The 18,020-nt window shown below is 42.8% G+C and overlaps 1 protein-coding gene across 1 annotated transcript in view; it reads right to left on the reverse strand.

Annotated features, from left to right (window-relative positions):
- Window positions 1–3,044: 3,044 nt before the first annotated feature.
- The window catches only part of LOC144797926 (vomeronasal type-2 receptor 26-like), a 38,109-nt gene continuing 23,133 nt past the window's right edge, over window positions 3,045–18,020 (reverse strand). Inside the window, exons 3-4 of the mRNA XM_078668728.1 lie at window positions 4,119–4,242; window positions 3,045–4,011 (exon numbers count right to left, since the gene is read on the reverse strand). Coding sequence (XP_078524854.1) covers window positions 3,089–4,011; window positions 4,119–4,242 — 1,047 coding nt within the window. The 3' untranslated portion in view covers window positions 3,045–3,088. The remainder of the gene's footprint in view (window positions 4,012–4,118; window positions 4,243–18,020) is intronic.

Here is an 18,020-nt window from a genome sequence, read left to right on the forward strand (position 1 = left end):
AAAGACACTACAAACGTGGTTTATAATGCTTGGTGGAATTTGCTCTGCCATCATCATAGACTAGATCGTGCATGTGCTTCCTCTATTCCATTGTTGATAAAACGTGATTTACTTTGGTCCCCTTTAACAGATTTTATATCTAAAAGTGCCTCTTGATCACATGTTATTGTTATATTTAGTATTACTGTTATTATTATTACTGTGAACTTCTCCGTATTTCATACCTCTTTATTTCTCTTATCATAACTTTTTCTATTGCTGTTCCCCTTCTATTCCCTCCTTTTTCCCTTTCTTCACTCTTTCTTTCTCTCTTTCCTCCCCCCAAAATGAAAAGTTATAAAAGCATTTTTTCCTTTGTATAGCGCTTTCCCCTTTTGGGGGTCTTTCTTGTTTCTTGGCACATTATTCTCCACAATTCTTTTATTCCTACTGCTCTTAATTTGTGCTATTGTACTGATGTTTTACATTGTTTCTTCAACTTAATAAAGCTTTTCAAACTTAAAAAAAAAAAGTAAAACGTTGTATAGATGTCCAGTGCAAACTGTATGTGGATTATCAATGGTGTCAGCAGTAGCCTTAACGAGTGTAATAAAGAAAGAATGCAGAGACTCAGCTGTGACTTCAATCATGGGGGGGAAGGTTGAGAGGAGAGGGACAGAGAAGATGCCAGGACCAACAGTAAAGTGAAACGAGGAGGGAATGGGAAAAGAAGCGGCCAGGACTGCCGTGAGCATTAAAGTAAAGCTTATTCGAGCGAGGGCAATACAATTACAAATATGAAGAATTAAAGAAAACCTAACAAAGGCTCTGAAAATTCTGTCTACATCTTTGTGCATGCCTGCATAGATTAGTATCATACATTGCTGCCTGGCACGTTCCTGCTTCAAACAGGGCAGCAGGCAGCTGATGATGATCATCGTGACAGTGCTATTAAGTTAAAAGAAAATGTTCTCAAGCAGAGAGATATCACAGCAACTCGCTGAACTAGCGTGGCCCGTGAGCAATTCCCTAATGGGTAGCCTCAAGGCCGCAATGACTCAAGCGGTTCATTCAGCAACCGGTGGGTCTTCGGGTCACGGGATTTGCATTTAATTGAATGTGCACAAGCAGGGCTGCCAATGCCAATGAATGCGGCCTGCAACTTTCTTATGATGAACTGAGGCGCACTGCTGGCAGTAGTAGTAGAAACTAGAAAGTCTGGCTTAAGCTATCTCAGTGTGTTTTTTTATCATGTCTGACTCACAGGTGTGTCACGGCCATTTAGTGCTGTTCTTAATACTACACTGTATCAGAGTAGCAGCTAGAGCTGCTGACTCTGAGCAAGCCCCGAAGCATAGCGGTAGTAGCGGGTGAGTAGCGCGCTTTATAAATGTGATTGATTGATTGATTATGTGAGCCACCTCGGATGTTGCAACCAAGACAGGCACTGCAGCGTGCCAATAGTAAGCGGCAGACGGGAGCAAAGTCTTTTTAACAAACTACTCCAGGTCTTCCAGACGGCGCATGCGCGCTGCCTTGTCTCGACCTAAAGATGATTATTAGGCAATGCAAGAGATATGTTACTTGTATTATGAGGGGCGGGATTGAACCTAGGAGCAGCCAAATGCAAAATCGTGTGTTAAGAGCATTTCTCTGTAGCAGTGACCGAAATGTTATAAATAAACTGGTTAAAGAAAACGTCAAAAAACTTCATGCTTCGCCAAAGACTGCAGTTTTATAACATCAGATTGCTGGATCACTGAAAGAATATCGACTACCAAAATATCGACTACCCAAAATATCGAGGAAAAAATATCTACAGCAAAAATATCGAGTTTGTATGTACAAACAGGTAAGTACAAAAATATCGAGTACAAAATATCGTTTACAAAAATATAGTTGTAAAAAATATCGTATTTACTAAAAACAGTGTTAAATTAAATTAATATTAATAATTAATTACTAAAATATACTTAAAATTACTTAAATTAACTTATAATAATTAAATAATTAATGAAAGTTAAATAAATATTTTTTTATTTCATATTTATTAAACATATATATATAGTAATAAAATATAATAAAATAATACCCAAAAACTGAAAACTGACCCTGAACCCTAAAAATACCCCTTTACCCAAAAACTGAAAACTGACTCTGAACCCTAAAAATACCCCTTTACCCAAAAACTGAAAACTGACCCTGAACCCTAAAAATACCCCTTTACCCAAAAACTGAAAACTGACCCTGAACCCTAAAAATACCCCTTTACCCAAAAACTGAAAACTGACCCTGAACCCTAAAAATACCCCTTTACCCAAAAACTGAAAACTGACCCTGAACCCTAAAAATACCCCTTTACCCAAAAACCCAAAACTGACTCTGAACCCTAAAAATACCCCTTTACCCAAAAACCCAAAACTGACCCTGAACCCTAAAAATAAAAACAATTTATTTTACTATCTATAGTATATACTTACATATTTTCACTTTCTATATTATTTACAGTCGATATTACTGCACTTACCTTAAAAACAATATTTTGGCTGTCGATATTCTGTCCAGTCGATATTTTGTCCAAACGATATTTTTTCCTCGATATTCTGTCCAAACGATATTTTGGAGTCGATATTATGTCTGTGCACCCAGATTGCTCCACATTCGGGGTGGAGTAATCCGCTGCAGTAATAACATTTATGTCTGTCAGGGATCCCTCTGTGAATTACTGACAGCCATAGATGGAACAATTTCCAACCATAAACATATATTTATGGATAAACATGGGTTAGTGAACCAGGTCCAGTGAGGCAATCTCTCATCCATCTTTCATATAGTAACAAGAACATATATTAAATCTGGATATGCATGAAAACATCATTGTCAACATGTGATCCTATATGCTTTGAAGTTGTTTTTGTTCAGTGATATACCTAAGCCTGTGAATATGGGAGGGTTAGACATTCTTTAAACTGTAGAATAGTGAAGTCAACTGGATTGACCATAGAATAGACACTCATCAATGCATTCCAGTGATGCATAACAATAACTATTACACTTATCCTTTATTACTTTATATTGAGAAGCAGCTCCCTGACCTATTTGTCCACATTCACTGAACATTGATGGTGTTACTTTTTCCCCTCCCCATCAAATGTTCCCTTGAATTAATCTCAGGCCTCAGCATAATAATGTAGCATTTTGGTAGAAATATGCAGGACAGTAAAGACAAACTGGAAGACAAGATTGCAAATATCTCCATGGCCACCATGTACTTGCCCTGGGTGCTGAGAAAGGCCGGAATAAACGCAATCCAAACGCTGAGAAAGGCAAGCATGCTGAAGGTGATAAATTGAGCCTCATTGAAGCTGTCAGGCAGTTTTCTGGCTAGGAAGGCTACTATGAAACTGACAGTAGCCAAAAGTCCAAGATATCCCAGCATGCACCAGAAAGCAATTGATGGTCCCTCGTAGCATTCAACTATGATCTTCCCAGGCTGAATGGTTGTGTTATACTGTGAAATAGGGGTAGATGAAAGCACCCAGGATACACACAAAACAACCTGAACAAAGGTACAGGCACTAATGACCATGTAGGACAGTTTTGGTCCAACCCATCGCCTCATGTTACTGTCTGGTTTTGTTGCATTGAAAGCAATGACCACCATGATGGTCTTGGCCAAGATACAAGAAACGCAAAGAGCAAAGGTGACGCCAAATGCAGCCTGCCGAATGAGGCATTTTTCTGTTGTGGGGTAGCCAATGAACGCCAAAGAGGACAGGAAGCAGAGGGTGAGTGCACAGAGTAGGAGGTAGCTGAGGGAGCGGTTGTTTGCTCTGACAATGGGAGTGCTCCTCTGGTGAATGAAGAGTCCTAGAATGGAAAGAGAAGTCAGTGAAGACAAAATGCTGGCTGTGGTCAATGTAACACCAAGAGGGTCTTCATAGGAGAGGAACTCGATGACTTTTGGGATGCATTGGTCTTGTTTTTCATTGGACCAGTGATTCCAGGGGCATTGCAAACAGTCAATGGAGTCTGAAAGAGTAAAACAGCATTAAAGTTTAAAGAAACAGCCGCAGTTTGACTTTCATTAACAAAATGATACAGTTGTACTGAGCACTTTAAACTGCTCATTCACATACCAGATTGGTTTGAAATCTCTCCCAGGGGACACAGCACACACTGGAAGCAGCAGACGGGCTTCCCTTGTATGGGAACAATCCTGAACCCCGGCGGGCAGCTGGGACTGCACACTGAAGGAGGCGTCTGCAAAAGTATCAGCAACAAAAAGGAAAACTAATTGCATGTAAATTTGTTCTATCTCAGTTTCTTTTAAACCTGCCATGAAAACCAATTGCAGAGTAAAGCACAGAGGGAAACACAATCCACGGAAATCAACATTTAGATTTAAGCATATCACTTTGTCTTTTTGCTTTTAATCCATGCTCTCTTTATGCCCGCTAACACTAGTCAATTTTCTAAACAGTCACAGACTATCGTGAGGTGTGGCGAACGCCGAACCGGTCCAAAAGACCACAGGTGAAGATGCGCTGCAATTGGTATTATCTGAAAGTGAGCTCTAACTCTGCACAAAGTGAATTGCTTAGGTAATCAAAAGCTTGGCTAGTATATTTATATGTGAGTTTATTTAATAATTTGGAATTTCCTGCATCGTGAGCCTGTCCATTTATGAGTGTCGGAGCTCTGTACAAGATGTGTGATTGCACACAAAACATGTAATTTAAAATAATAATATACAGTTATATATGGACACATTTTAGTTGGCTATAGATGAATGCATGCATCGGCCCATATCATATCAGAGGTAGCATAGCAAAGCTGTTCTGGATGACAAAGATACTCAGGCTAGTATGGGATTCAGTTCAGTATACACATAAAACGGCTGAGACAGAGACAATCAAATAATGCTTGGGGTGGCCAAAAATTTAGGGTACGACAATAATTTGGTGCAGCATCTTTAGTGTCAAAGCCGTGCCTTTGAAAGGCCTGTCTCTTCAGATTGTTTATGAAAGTGGGAAGGGAAGGGTATGATGGAGTTCTGGCTGGAACAAGTTTCAAGTTTCTGGGGCACAAGCTGAGAAGAACTGAGCCATATTTACTTGGTGAAACTTTTGAGGTTTCAAGCAGGAAGTCACTCTTGCTTCATGGTTATCACATGCACCCACAGAGAGTTATTTTCTTAGAATTCTATTTGTGTGACCTCACGTGACTGCTTTGTGTGGCAAGCTGGCTGTTTTGGAAATGCATCTGGAGTATTGTGACTAAATTTGGAGGTTTGTAGATATTAGATGCACTGCAGTGCCACTTTCAGTTGAGTTTAGGGATGGTCATTGACGACAAATTTTCCTTAGTCGACTAGAGATTGTAATAGAGCATGAAAAACAATGTTGAAGTCAGAAAATTATCTGATTGATGTTTCCAAGCGGTTGGAGTTTATTCTTGGCACTTTTAGCTGTTCTATGCAGAGTACTGATTTGGCTTTGTCAGATATGGCAGAGGAATTTCCTATGGGGTAAGGAATGTGGGTGGGTGGGACGGGGAGAGGAAAGGAGTAGGGATTTATTTTGAGAGGAGCAGTTAGGGGTTATAGTCTGTGATTGAATCCTGTCACCAATTTCAAGATATCTCGAGACTGCCTGCAACGTTAATAATACTGAGTCCGGTTTAGAAGGTAAGGTAGAGCTGGGCGTCACTGACGTGGAAAATCCTTTTTTCTCATGGCGATCCCAGTTTCTTTTTAAGAGAAAGCTGGTATTTTTACCTTCGGGTAGATTGCGCCTCATAGACAGCTACCAACTGTGTGAGTATTTCCAAAAACATCAAAAATTATGTTTGCAATTACATTTACATAGTTGACATTCATCTAAGTCAGCTGCAATTTTTAGCAAGTAGATGACACAAACTGCTCAAAAGTCAAAATACTAAAATGTTCATGTTTAGAAAACTTTTTCCACTCACTATTGGAGGGAAATCAGAAATGTAACATTTAAAATGGCAGAAACAATTCTCTTCAGGTCAGCCGGGAAGAGTAAAAAAGTATGCACAGCTGTTTAGGCATGAGGAATGGCTAACTATTTTATATAAGTTGGAAGTTGATTTTAAGGTAAGATGTAAACAAATTCAGTATTTTGATTCCAGTGCTCCTACATAATTGTAGGGTAATAAGAAAGGTATAATGGTCAAAGTTACTAAAGGATGTGATGAGGCAGTGGGGAAGATGCACCTCACCCATGCCTGGATCTGAGTATCATGCAGTGCTTCATTTGTAACAAAATAAGTGCCACGGCCATCATCAAGAGGCTACTACAGCTTGCACCACCCACTGCCCCAGCCGGCACTGCCAAAGACAGTACCAACACACCTACTAAAAGTTACACTCCTACAAATGTGACAATTCAGACTGTTCCACGCCCCCAAAGCTGTAAGAATGGCTTGGGCGGCCTGTATTAGACATTAGACATTTTAATGTATACTGAATTAATAAACAACTGTTGTTTTGCTCATTTCTAAATTGGACAAACACCTCCACGAAGTGAAAGACATATCATAAGTGTGGGTGTTGACAATTGGCTCAAATTAAGCATTGATATAATGCACAGTTAATATGTTAGGGCCGGGGCATATATATATATATATATATATCAGGTTCAAGGAAAACGATACTTGTGGGATTTTAAAAGTTCTTTATTCCGCCGCCGCCAAACGCGTTTTGACTGCCAAGCAGTCTTGCTCACTGGACAAGAGGCAAAAGCGCGCGGCCATTTTTAAATAAAGAAGTTACACGTAATGAACTACATGTCAGCAGACATGAAAGACAGACTCATAGTTTTTCTTATAATCATAACAGTGTTAGCAAGATCATTAATATTCTGCGGCAAAACAATATGACGATTAAATAAACCACATCTCTGTGTTACCTTTTAAGTTAAATTGCAAAAACGGACATGTTTGCATGCATTTACGCGTACATTTAGAATTTTTCAACAAACTTTATCGACAAACAAATGGATGTACAACCCCATTCTCGCCCTAGTGGGCTTTGCGCACATAAATGTGGATAAGCATAGGCTTACAGAAGAATGTGGCATAGTAACCAATGAAACGAAAACGTTATCTGTGATAAATTTGACGAATGTAAAATTGACTGAGGAAGAACTGAAAATTTTGGAACTGGGGTTGTCGTTTTGTCCAGAGGCGGATCTGGACTATGTGCAAACCAGAATAGACCTCTTTAAGTTTATAAGACTACTGAAGTTAAAAAAACATTTTTTGATGAACCCAAGGAAAAGAACCACAGGAAACCAAATGGGTGGAGCAACACATGAAGGCAACCTAGTGGTGGATGACATGGACTTGATGATGGACTTACGTGCCAGTAACATAGTAGCACAAGATCCAGGAGTAAACAGTCTTGCTGCAGCGATTGCAGAAGAAGAAGAAATTGACATTTTTCAGGATGCCCCTACTAATTTTCGGCCTAGTTCAAGATTTATTCCCACAACAGCAAAGGATACTGTTGATGTTTACAATGAACTAGTTCAAAATGAATTGAAAAATCTGGGCAAAAATGTTCAACCGAATAAAGCAACTTCTAAAAAGCAACAGGCCTACTATGCATTGATAAAAAAAGTTAACTGAATGTGATAACTGCATAGTTCGCAATGCGGACAAAGGGGGCAACGTAGTTCTCTGGGATAGGGACAAATACCTATTAGAAGCATATAAGCAATTGAATAACAAGAAATGTTATGTTCAGGTATCAGAAGACACGATGCTAAACAGCAATGAGCAATTTAATAGAGAACTGCAAAGTTGGTATGATTCATCTTTAATAAGCCATGATGAATTTATGTTTCTTAAAATTGACCAGCCTACTACAGCGGTGTTTTATTTAATACCTAAGGTGCATAAAGACATTGTTGATCCCCCCGGCCGCCCAATAATATCTGCAATAGGAAGTGCTTTGGAAAATACTTCTAAATTTGTAGACTCCTTTCTTAATCCACTCACCAAGGCACTTCCATCATTTATACTGGACACCGGGGATTTCCTTAAAAGGATCTATGATATACCCTGGGAAGATGACTATTTACTAGTCACAATTGATGTCGCCACACTGTACACTAGTATAAGGCATTGCGATGGCTTACGTGCAGTGAAACACTTTTTGGGAACTAGGTCGATTACACTGTGGGCCCATACTCAAATGATTCTACGTATGGTGGAAAAATGTTTAACCAGCAATTTTTTCCTCTTCTATGGCCAACTCTACCACCAGACATGTGGCACTGCCATGGGGACCTGCTTCGCCCCCAGCTATGCTAATTTGCATATGGGCTGGTGGGAGGAGCAGGTCGTCCGGACGCAGTATCAGAAAGAGTGGGAGGAACACATAGTTCACTGGAGTCGTTTTATTGACGACCTATTTGTGGTGTGGAGGGGAACAGAGCGCGAAGCTAAGGCTTTTATTAATAGTCTGCAAACTAATGACCTAAACCTCACGTTCACCAGTTCCATCAGTAGGGACAGTGTTAATTTCCTAGACCTTAGAGTTTACGTAGAGAATGGAAGGTTACAAACCAGTCTCTATCGAAAACCTACAAGCGGCAATACTTTGCTGCACGCACAGAGCTTTCATCCTTTAAATTTAAAGTGTAGCATCCCCTATGGGGAAAGCCTGAGGGTTAGGCGTAATTGCAGTACCCCAGAAGAGACAGCAAAAGAATTAGGGGTGCTTAAAAGAAGATTCACTGAAAGAGGGTACCCTGAAAATTGGATCGATCATGGAATTCATAAAGCATCAAAAAAGAATAGAGAGGAAATTCTGTTTTCTAATCAGAAGACTGCGCAATCTAAACAGAGCCAGTGTAGGTTTATAACCACATTTAGTAAACAACATGTTGAGGTGAGAAGAATACTCAACAAGCACTGGCATATCATTAAGAATGACCCGATTCTTGGGAAGGAGGTAGACAGGCGACCGCAAATCACCTATAGAAAATCAAAATCCTTCAGAGATTCCCTAGTGAGCAACACACTTAAAAAACCACGTCCAAAGAAAAATTGGCTATCAGAGAAAAATGGCTTTGTGAAATGTTTAAAATGTAAGGCATGCATGCATGGGATAAATTGTAATAAGTACAAATTAGGCCTTGGTGACAGAGTTGAAAAAATCAAAGGCAAATACACATGCAAGACAGATTTTGCTGTCTACGTGCTGCAATGCCCTTGTGGCTTGCGGTACGTGGGGAGCACAATCAATGAGGTACATAAGCGTATCTTGCAACATTTGAGAGCCATCAAGAATTCTGATAGATCCTACCCCGTAGCACGGCATTTTGAGAAGTCGCACAACAAAGACACTAGTGGTCTGACATATTATGTGATTGACTCAATTCCTGCAAGCCAAAGAGGTGGTAATCGTCTAAAAAAATTAAGACAGTTGGAATCTCGCTATATAATAAAGCTAGATTCAAAACAACCGAAGGGTCTCAATATGGAGGAAGATTTACACACACACCTTTAAATCATAGTAAGTGAATACAATGAGAGTAGCTATCTGTAACTGATGTATTTATCTGTTCACGAATAAGAACAATTTTTGGACAGACTATGAGACGATTAGCTGAGCTGGTGGCATACAGTGTTAGTAAACAGTGATATTTAAAAAATGAGTTTTGGCAAAACAGACGGTTTAATTTTGACAATGGTATTCAGTTGAAATGTGACATGGTTAAGCAGGTTAATGTACTTAAAAGGATGTATATGCTCACTTGAGCCACATTGTAAGCCTATGCTTATCCACATTTATGTGCGCAAAGCCCACTAGGGCGAGAATGGGGTTGTACATCCATTTGTTTGTCGATAAAGTTTGTTGAAAAATTCTAAATGTACGCGTAAATGCATGCAAACATGTCCGTTTTTGCAATTTAACTTAAAAGGTAACACAGAGATGTGGTTTATTTAATCGTCATATTGTTTTGCCGCAGAATATTAATGATCTTGCTAACACTGTTATGATTATAAGAAAAACTACGAGTCTGTCTTTCATGTCTGCTGACATGTAGTTCATTACGTGTAACTTCTTTATTTAAAAATGGCCGCGCGCTTTTGCCTCTTGTCCAGTGAGCAAGACTGCTTGGCAGTCGAAACGCGTTTGGCGGCGGCGGAATAAAGAACTTTTAAAATCCCACAAGTATCGTTTTCCTTGAACCTGATTAATAGGACTTAGCCCAAGAAGTCCTTTGCAACGATACAACTTTCGGTTTGGAGCGGGCAGGAGATGCTTGAGCAATACCCTTGATATATATATATATATATATATATATTACCTACTGGCGGTCGCCAGTAGGTATATATAGTTAGGATTTTTTCTCTATGGGATTTTTGAAAATTCTATGTCTAATAACTTTGGCGTTTGTGGACGGAATCGGCTGAAATTTTCAGGAAAATGGCACATTTTGTTTCTGAGCAGCCCCTGAAAATTTTGGGGGGGTTCGTCAAGGGGGGGCCGAGAAAAAAGGGGGGGTCCCAAAACGCGTTTTTCCCATGTTAATTTCCATAGGGCGGTTGGCCTCACTTTTAGCCCGAACGGCTGAATGGATTTGCACGAAACTTGGCAAAATTGTAGGGACTGGTAGCCCGATGTGCCTTTTGTAGGTCTCAATATATGTGCTCCAGTGGATTTTGAGAAATTAACGTTTAAAAAAAGATATATATCTGTAACAGCGGACTGGGCAGCGGCCCAGGACGCGTACTTTTCGCGCAACTGAGCTTTGTGAAGCGAAGCTGATTGGTTCTCCGGCGTCTGTCAACATTCCAAACAGTCCGTAGCGGCCGCCATCTTGTCTCTCGGTAGGATCGAGAGACAAGAGGAGGCGAAAGCGAAGGGGCAAATGACCATAAGGGGGAATAGTAGATCCTCGCTGACCCCCTAGGTTTGATGTGGAGGTTTTAAAAGGGCCCCGCGGGGCAAAAAAAAAAAAAATAATAATAATCGAACGGCTGAATGGATTTGCACGAAACTTGGCAAAATTGTAGGGACTGGTAGCCCGATGTGCCTTTGCTAGATCTCAATATATGTGCTCCAGTGGATTTTGAGAAATTAACGTTCAAAAAAAGATATATATCTGTAACACCGCACCGCTTCGCGTACTTTTCGCGTTACGGAGCTTTGCGAAGCGAAGCTGATTGGCTCTCCGGTGTCTGTAAACATTCCAAACAGTCCGTAGCGGCCGCCATCTTGTCTCTCGGTAGGATCGAACAGCTGAATGGATTTGCACGAAACTTGGCAAAATTGTAGGGACTGGTAGCCCGATGTGCCTTTGCTAGGTCTCAATATATGTGCTTCAGTGCATTTTGAGAAATTAACGTTCAAAAACAAGATATATATCTGTAACAGCGCTCCGCTTCGCGGAGATAAAATTATATGTGTATTACCTAGCTGTTGCTAACACCAGTTAGCGACGGCTAGTAGAAGATAGCGACCATCTTGGGCCCCACTTTGCATGTGAGTGATATTTATCACTAATGACATGCAAAGTGGGCATGCCAAGATGTTAGCGACAGGAAACAGTCGCTAACATCGCTATCTCCTATTATCAACTTTTGGAAATATTCGAGATAAGCGCGAATATCTGCAAAAGCTACCACCTGCCCTGAGGAGTTCTTAGCCATGTTATCCAATGGGAGGTGGATAACATGGCTAAGAGCATTAGCTCGGTAATGCATGAATATCGCTGAGTTTTCAGCGATATTAATGCATTGCGGTCGTTTTTTATCGTATTTCCGATGAACCTTGATAATAGCAAGGTTTATCTGCGATAATTTCTGACAGTAAAAAAATCGTTGCTAAGCATCGTTAGGGATAAATATCGCTTAACTTTGGTAATATGCCCCAACGTCTGTTAACGTTCGATTCGAAGGAAATCAGGAAGTGTTGAAAAACATTGTCTGCGCCATCTTGTCTTTTTTCAAATGCCACACTTTTGTCGTGCACGGCAGCCATTTTAGATGCCTTGACCAGACCCACTCTGTGCACGCTGTCGATCCTTAGCATGGCTCCCCACCCTCGCAAGCATCTCCCCCAGGCAGTGGTCACCCCCGCTCTCTGTCTTATGCATGGGTAATAAACCTCCCCCCATCTGCGCTGCTCTTCCCTGAGAATCACACCCTGTGCCCGCCCGACACCTCCCTTTCGCCCTATTCACTACCGCACCCTCTGACACTCCTTTTCCTCTGTGTCCGATTGTCCAGGCTGGTCCTAGGGTATCAGCTAGCCCTGCAGATGTAGTTTATGGCCACAGCTGTAAAGAATCACCCCTCTTCAAAGGAGTTATAGTAGATCAAGGCCCACACTCGATGAGATCCGGCACAGCAGAAGCGTTGCTATTATCTGAAAACCATCCTGTATTGTGATTGGGGAGGGGACCGAGCCTGAAGCGGAAGATTCCAGGGATGACTCTTTGTACATCAAAGTTTTTACAATTATGTGTCACAATAAATATATATAGCACTCCGACAAAGTAGTAAGATTATAAAACTTTAATAATTTATAAATATATACAAGAAAACAAAAATAGTAATAACATATAAACATTTTTAGGGAAAAACAACGAAGTAGCGGTCGGCTGTGCGAATAGTCCCAACGCAGCACAACGTCCAGATTTCCGGCGTGGGGCGCCGCGGGGGGTGGGTCATCAGTAGCAAACTGTTGTGCGAATAGTTCCAAGGCAGCAGAACGCGCCGAAATCTAGATGACACGAAAGTGATGTCTAGTAAGTTGCCACCCAGCAAATAACGGCATGGGGCGTCGCGGGGGGTGGGTCATCAGTAGCAAACTGTTGCGCGAATAGTTCCAAGGCAGCAGAACGATGGCACCAAGGTGATGTCCAGTAAGTTGCCGCACTGGTTTTGGTATCCTACAATGCTGCTCCGAATAACGGCGTGGGGCGCCCCGGGGGAGGCGGCGTGAATGGGCCTCTCCAGGTGGAGTGTCATCTGTTGTAGTGGGGCGCCCCTTTACCGTTTCAGTTGCCATTCCGTCCGTTTTTGGTCCACTGTGTCAAATGCCGCAATTCAGCTGAGTTGCGCCCACTCTTGCGGTGCAGCGATAGGCGGCTGTCACAGGAGTCTCAAAATGGCGGCAGGCTGTTTCCTTTTTGGGCCTGGTCCACTGAAATGGCCCTGGGACACCTTGGAAATCGGACGCTTGTCTGCTAGGTCTTGGACCCCATTCTCGAAAGCGTCCCCTCCGCCTTGAGAATTCATCAAAAGTTTTGGGGGCTCCGACTCCTGCAGGCTTCTGGTGGGGAGCGGCTGCCATGATTGCTCGCGGAATGACCACGACTGAGCTACGAGATGGTGGTGCTCTCATGCTGACGCCAGCTTCAGTCTGAAACATCCAGAAACAAGGTGCGGCTTTCATCGTTTGGGAAAAAAAAAAAGTTTTCATCCAATGAAAAGTGTTGTTTTTAGGTCACATGATCAAGCCTTCCATCATTAGGAAACCAAAAGTAAAATGAACCAATGAAAAGTTTTATAAACAAGTCACATGACCTGTTATGCGGCATAGGGTGTAAAATGCGGAGAAAATACGTTGGCACGTGAGGCGGCGTCAGTAGCGGACCGATGTGCGAATAGGCCGAAGGCAATACAACGCGCCAAGATCCGGATGGCACCGAGGTGGTGTCCAGCAAGTTGCAGCACTGGTGTGGCCATCCTACAATGCTGAAAGTCGGCGTGGGGCGCCCCGTTGGCCTGTGAGTTTGCGTCAGTAGCGGACCGATGTGCGAATAGGCCGAAGGCAGCACAACGCGCCAAGATCCGGATGGCACCGAGGTGGTGTCTAGTAAGTTGCCGCACTGGTGTGGCCATCCAACAATGCTGAAAGTCGGCGTGGGGCGCCACGTTGGCCTGTGAGTTTGCGTCAGTAGCGGACCGATGTGCGAATAGGCCGAAGGCAGCACAACGCGCCAAGATCCGGATGGCACCGAGGTGGTGTCTAGTAAGTTGCCGCACTGGTGTGGCCATCCTACAATGCTGAAAGTCGGCGTGGGGCGCCCAGTTGGCCTGTGAGATGGCGTCAGTAGCGGACCGATGTGTGAATGGGGCCGAAGGCAGCGCAACAATATTTTCGGAATAGAAGACACCACTAGGCGCTGAGATGCCAAGATCCGGATGGCACCGAGGTGGTGTGTAGCAAGTTGCCGCACTGGTGTGGCCATCCTACAATGCTGAAAGTCGGCGTGGGGCGCCCCGTTGGCCTGTGAGTTTGCGTCAGTAGCGGACCGATGTGCGAATAGGCCGAAGGCAGCACAACGCGCCAAGATCCGGATGGCACCGAGGTGGTGTCTAGTAAGTTGTCGCACTTCTGTGGCCATCCTACAATGTTGAAAGTCGGCGTGGGGCGCCCCGTTGGCCTGTGAGATGGCGTCAGTAGCGGACCGATGTGCGAATGGGGCCAAAGGCAGCGCAACAATATTTTCTGATTTGAAGACACCACAAGGCGCTGAGATGCCAAGATCCGGATGGCACCGAGGTGGTGTCTAGCAAGTTGTGGCACTGGTGTGGCCATCGTACAATGGTAAAAGTCGGCGTGGGGCGCCCTGTTGGCCTGTGAGATGGTGTCAGTAGCGGACTGATGTGTGAATGGGGCCAAAGGCAGCGCAACAATATGTTCTACAATATTTTCGGAGTAGAAGACACCACAAGGCGCTGAGATGCCAAGATCCGGATGGCACCGAGGTGATGTCTAAGTTGCGGACCGATGTGCGAATGGGGCCAAAGGTAGCATAACAAGATTTTCTGTATGGAAGATACCACTAGGCGTTGAGATGCCAAGATTCGGATGGCACCGAGGTGATGTCTAGCAAGTTGTGCCACTGGTGTGGCCATCGTACAATGGTAAAAGTCGGCGTGGGGCGCCCTATTGGCCTGTGAGATGGTGTCAGTAGCGGACTGATGTGCGAATGGGGCCAAAGGCAGCGCAACAATATTTTCTGACTGACACCACAAGGCGCTGAGATGCCAAGATCCGGATGGCACCGAGGTGATGTCTAAGTTGCGGACTGATGTGCGAATGGGGCCAAAGGCAGCGTAACAATATTTTCTGTATGGAAGATACCACTAGGCGTTGAGATGCCAAGATTCGGATGGCACCGAGGTGATGTCTAGCAAGTTGGTGTGGTCATCCTACAATGCTGAAACTCGGCGTGGGTCACCCCATTAGCCTGTGAGATGGCGTCAGTAGCGGACCGATGTGCGAATAGGCCGAAGGCAGCACAACGCGCCAAGATCCGGATGTCACCGTGGTGGTTTCATAGTTGAGAGGCACTTCATCTGCAGTGGGGCGCCGAGATCCGGATGGCACCGAGGTGATGTCTAGCAAGTTGCTGTACTGGTGTGGTCATCCTACAATGCTGAAATGTAGTGGGGCGCCCATTTACCGTTTCAGTTGCCATTCAGCTGAGTTTCGGCTGCTCTTGATGCTACAGCGACAGGCGGCTGCAAGAGGACTCTCAAAATGGCGGCCTGTTCTTTGGATTTGGGCCTGGTCCACTAAAATGGCCCTTGGACACCTTAGAACTCGGACGCTCGATTTTTTTTTCCTTTCCTGTACATGCAAAAAAAGGTAAATGCCCGGTACGTTACACGCTTCATCTGCCACGATGAACTCTCCAGAGGAACCGAAAAAAAATATAGTTGTGGTAACTATACCATGCATCGTCATATGGAGAGGTGGCACCAATTAATTATAGTGCTGCATAAAAGAGAGATTTGGAGGAGAACCCCTGACCTGCTAGTACATTCATCAAAGAAGTGGCACTGAGAGCTTCAGAGGCAAGGGAAACGGTCCCAAATATTTAGAAGAACTTTGGAAAGATTAAAATGACATGTTTAGATTGTGGTAAATTAATTTCATGTGGACAGATGAGTGTTACTCTAATAAATACAGCATATGAACATCATCATAGTCGATGGTTGGTAGAGACATTTTGACTATATCCTGGACCTGCCCGTCCTCGCCCAAAATGGCGCCGGAATAAATGGGACTCGTAACTCCTTGTTGTGTACTGGTTGCAGAACCTTGAAATCACGAGATACGTATGCAGTTTTGAAGCACATGGCGGGCGGGGACGAGAATTGATTGAATATTTCGACATCCCTATTGATATTAAGTTCTGATGTGTTATTGATTACTGTACTGTTGAAAATTCGAATTAACGTCACCCATGGTACTTGCCCGCAAATGTATATCTAGATAATTTTATTGTAACTGGCCCTGTCGTATTTTAATTATAAAATGTACGTCCACCGATTCCGTAACTGTTAGACACCTTAGTTCTTGCAACCTAATGGCCCGCCCGTTACGTTCCTCTACAGTGTAAATGTCTATTCATCATATACGATTACAGTTTGCTCCGTGGCAGGCCCACGTGGTTATAGGCTCGTATTTGTATAATGAAATTTTCACAATAAAGGTTTTTAAAAGAAAACATGGTAGTAGTATATACATTGGTAAAGTTTTTAATAATAGTCACTGTTTTAGAATCATTAAAAGGCAAGTGAAATAAAGCAGACCAATTACATGAAGGGTAAAAGGTATAATACGAAGGAACGCAGTAAAGATAAATGGTCAAGGGCTGTTGTGTTTTCTATTCCTGCAACATAAAGTGATCGATAAGAATCTCATATTCAGGCGTATCGGCGACTAAGACAGCAGGTCGACCCTCTTTTGCTCAACGGCTCCGTCATGGGACGAAGAAACGCTCTTTTTCTCGAAAAAAGAATATATTTTACTTGCAGGACAGTTGTAAAATTTCCGGGAAAGTACATTAGCCTGGAACATTATAACATATATTTAAGAAAAAATAATGTTCGGAAGTAATTAAAAGCGTAATTTTTAGGTGATATGACCAAGGCTTTCATCATTAGAATAAGAAAAGTAAAATGAACCAATGAAAAGTTTTATTAACAAGTCACATGACTTGTTATGCTTACGTTACGCGCTGCGCGCCCCGGATGACTTCCGGATGCGCTAACGCGGCGCGTCATATGACGCATTACGCGACAACGCAGGTCCAGAATATAGTCAAAATGTCTCCACCAACCAGCGGTCGAAACACAACCCCTTTCAGCAGGCTAAATAGTTCTGTTAAATGACAACAGAAGGGACAGGCAACAAGAACCATCAGTCAAAGAGGGGAGGGCTAGTTCTTCTCTACCGGGTTAGATTGGGGCGCTACCGGAACTGATCGAATTGGTAGTCTACAGTGTTTCTGGATGTTTCAGACTGAAGCTGGGGTTAGCATGAGAGCACCACCATTTCGTAGCTCCGTTGTGGCCATTCCGCAACCAATCATGGCAGCCGCTCTTTATCGTTATTTTGGGCGGGGTGGGTGGCGGAGCCGAGCTGTTTTGCAGCCATCATTGTGTGGAGTTCAGTTCATCTCACTAGTTTTGTATTTGTCATGAGGGGTTGTTCCTAATGTTTCTATTTTAGCGAGGTCAAAAAGAGATCCCATTAGTGGCCTACTGATTTTACTCGATTCCTTTTCTTTTTTTTACACGATTTTTCGTTATCTGCAAAGACTAAACAGAGTATTGCGACTCTGTGTTTGTTTGTAAATAGAGAATGAACCAAAGAGAACTAATTCTAAAACAGTAAATACTTGGATAACAATCAATCAAATGGAGAGAGAAGCAGGCATGACGGATTACAACGGGGGCAAAGGCCTGCGTTAACTACCTTTCACTATCTGCAAAGAGAGAGTACTCCTAATAGAAATGAGGGGGGGGGGGCACCATTCAAAGCAGATCAGTGTGCATAAACACGAAAATGTTTTCACTTACCACGTACTTGACATTCGACAGCTTATGATATTTGCTATTAAAAAACCATTGAAATTCACTGAAAAAACCATAGGTTATAGACCATATATAGTTAGGAATTAGCATTTACAAAACCTTGAAAATTCACTGAAAAAACCATAGGTTATAGACCATATATAGTTAGGAATTAG

The sequence above is a fragment of the Lissotriton helveticus genome, chromosome 12 (genome assembly GCF_964261635.1).
Source record: "Lissotriton helveticus chromosome 12, aLisHel1.1, whole genome shotgun sequence".
In the NCBI taxonomy this organism is placed as follows: Eukaryota; Metazoa; Chordata; class Amphibia; order Caudata; family Salamandridae; genus Lissotriton; species Lissotriton helveticus.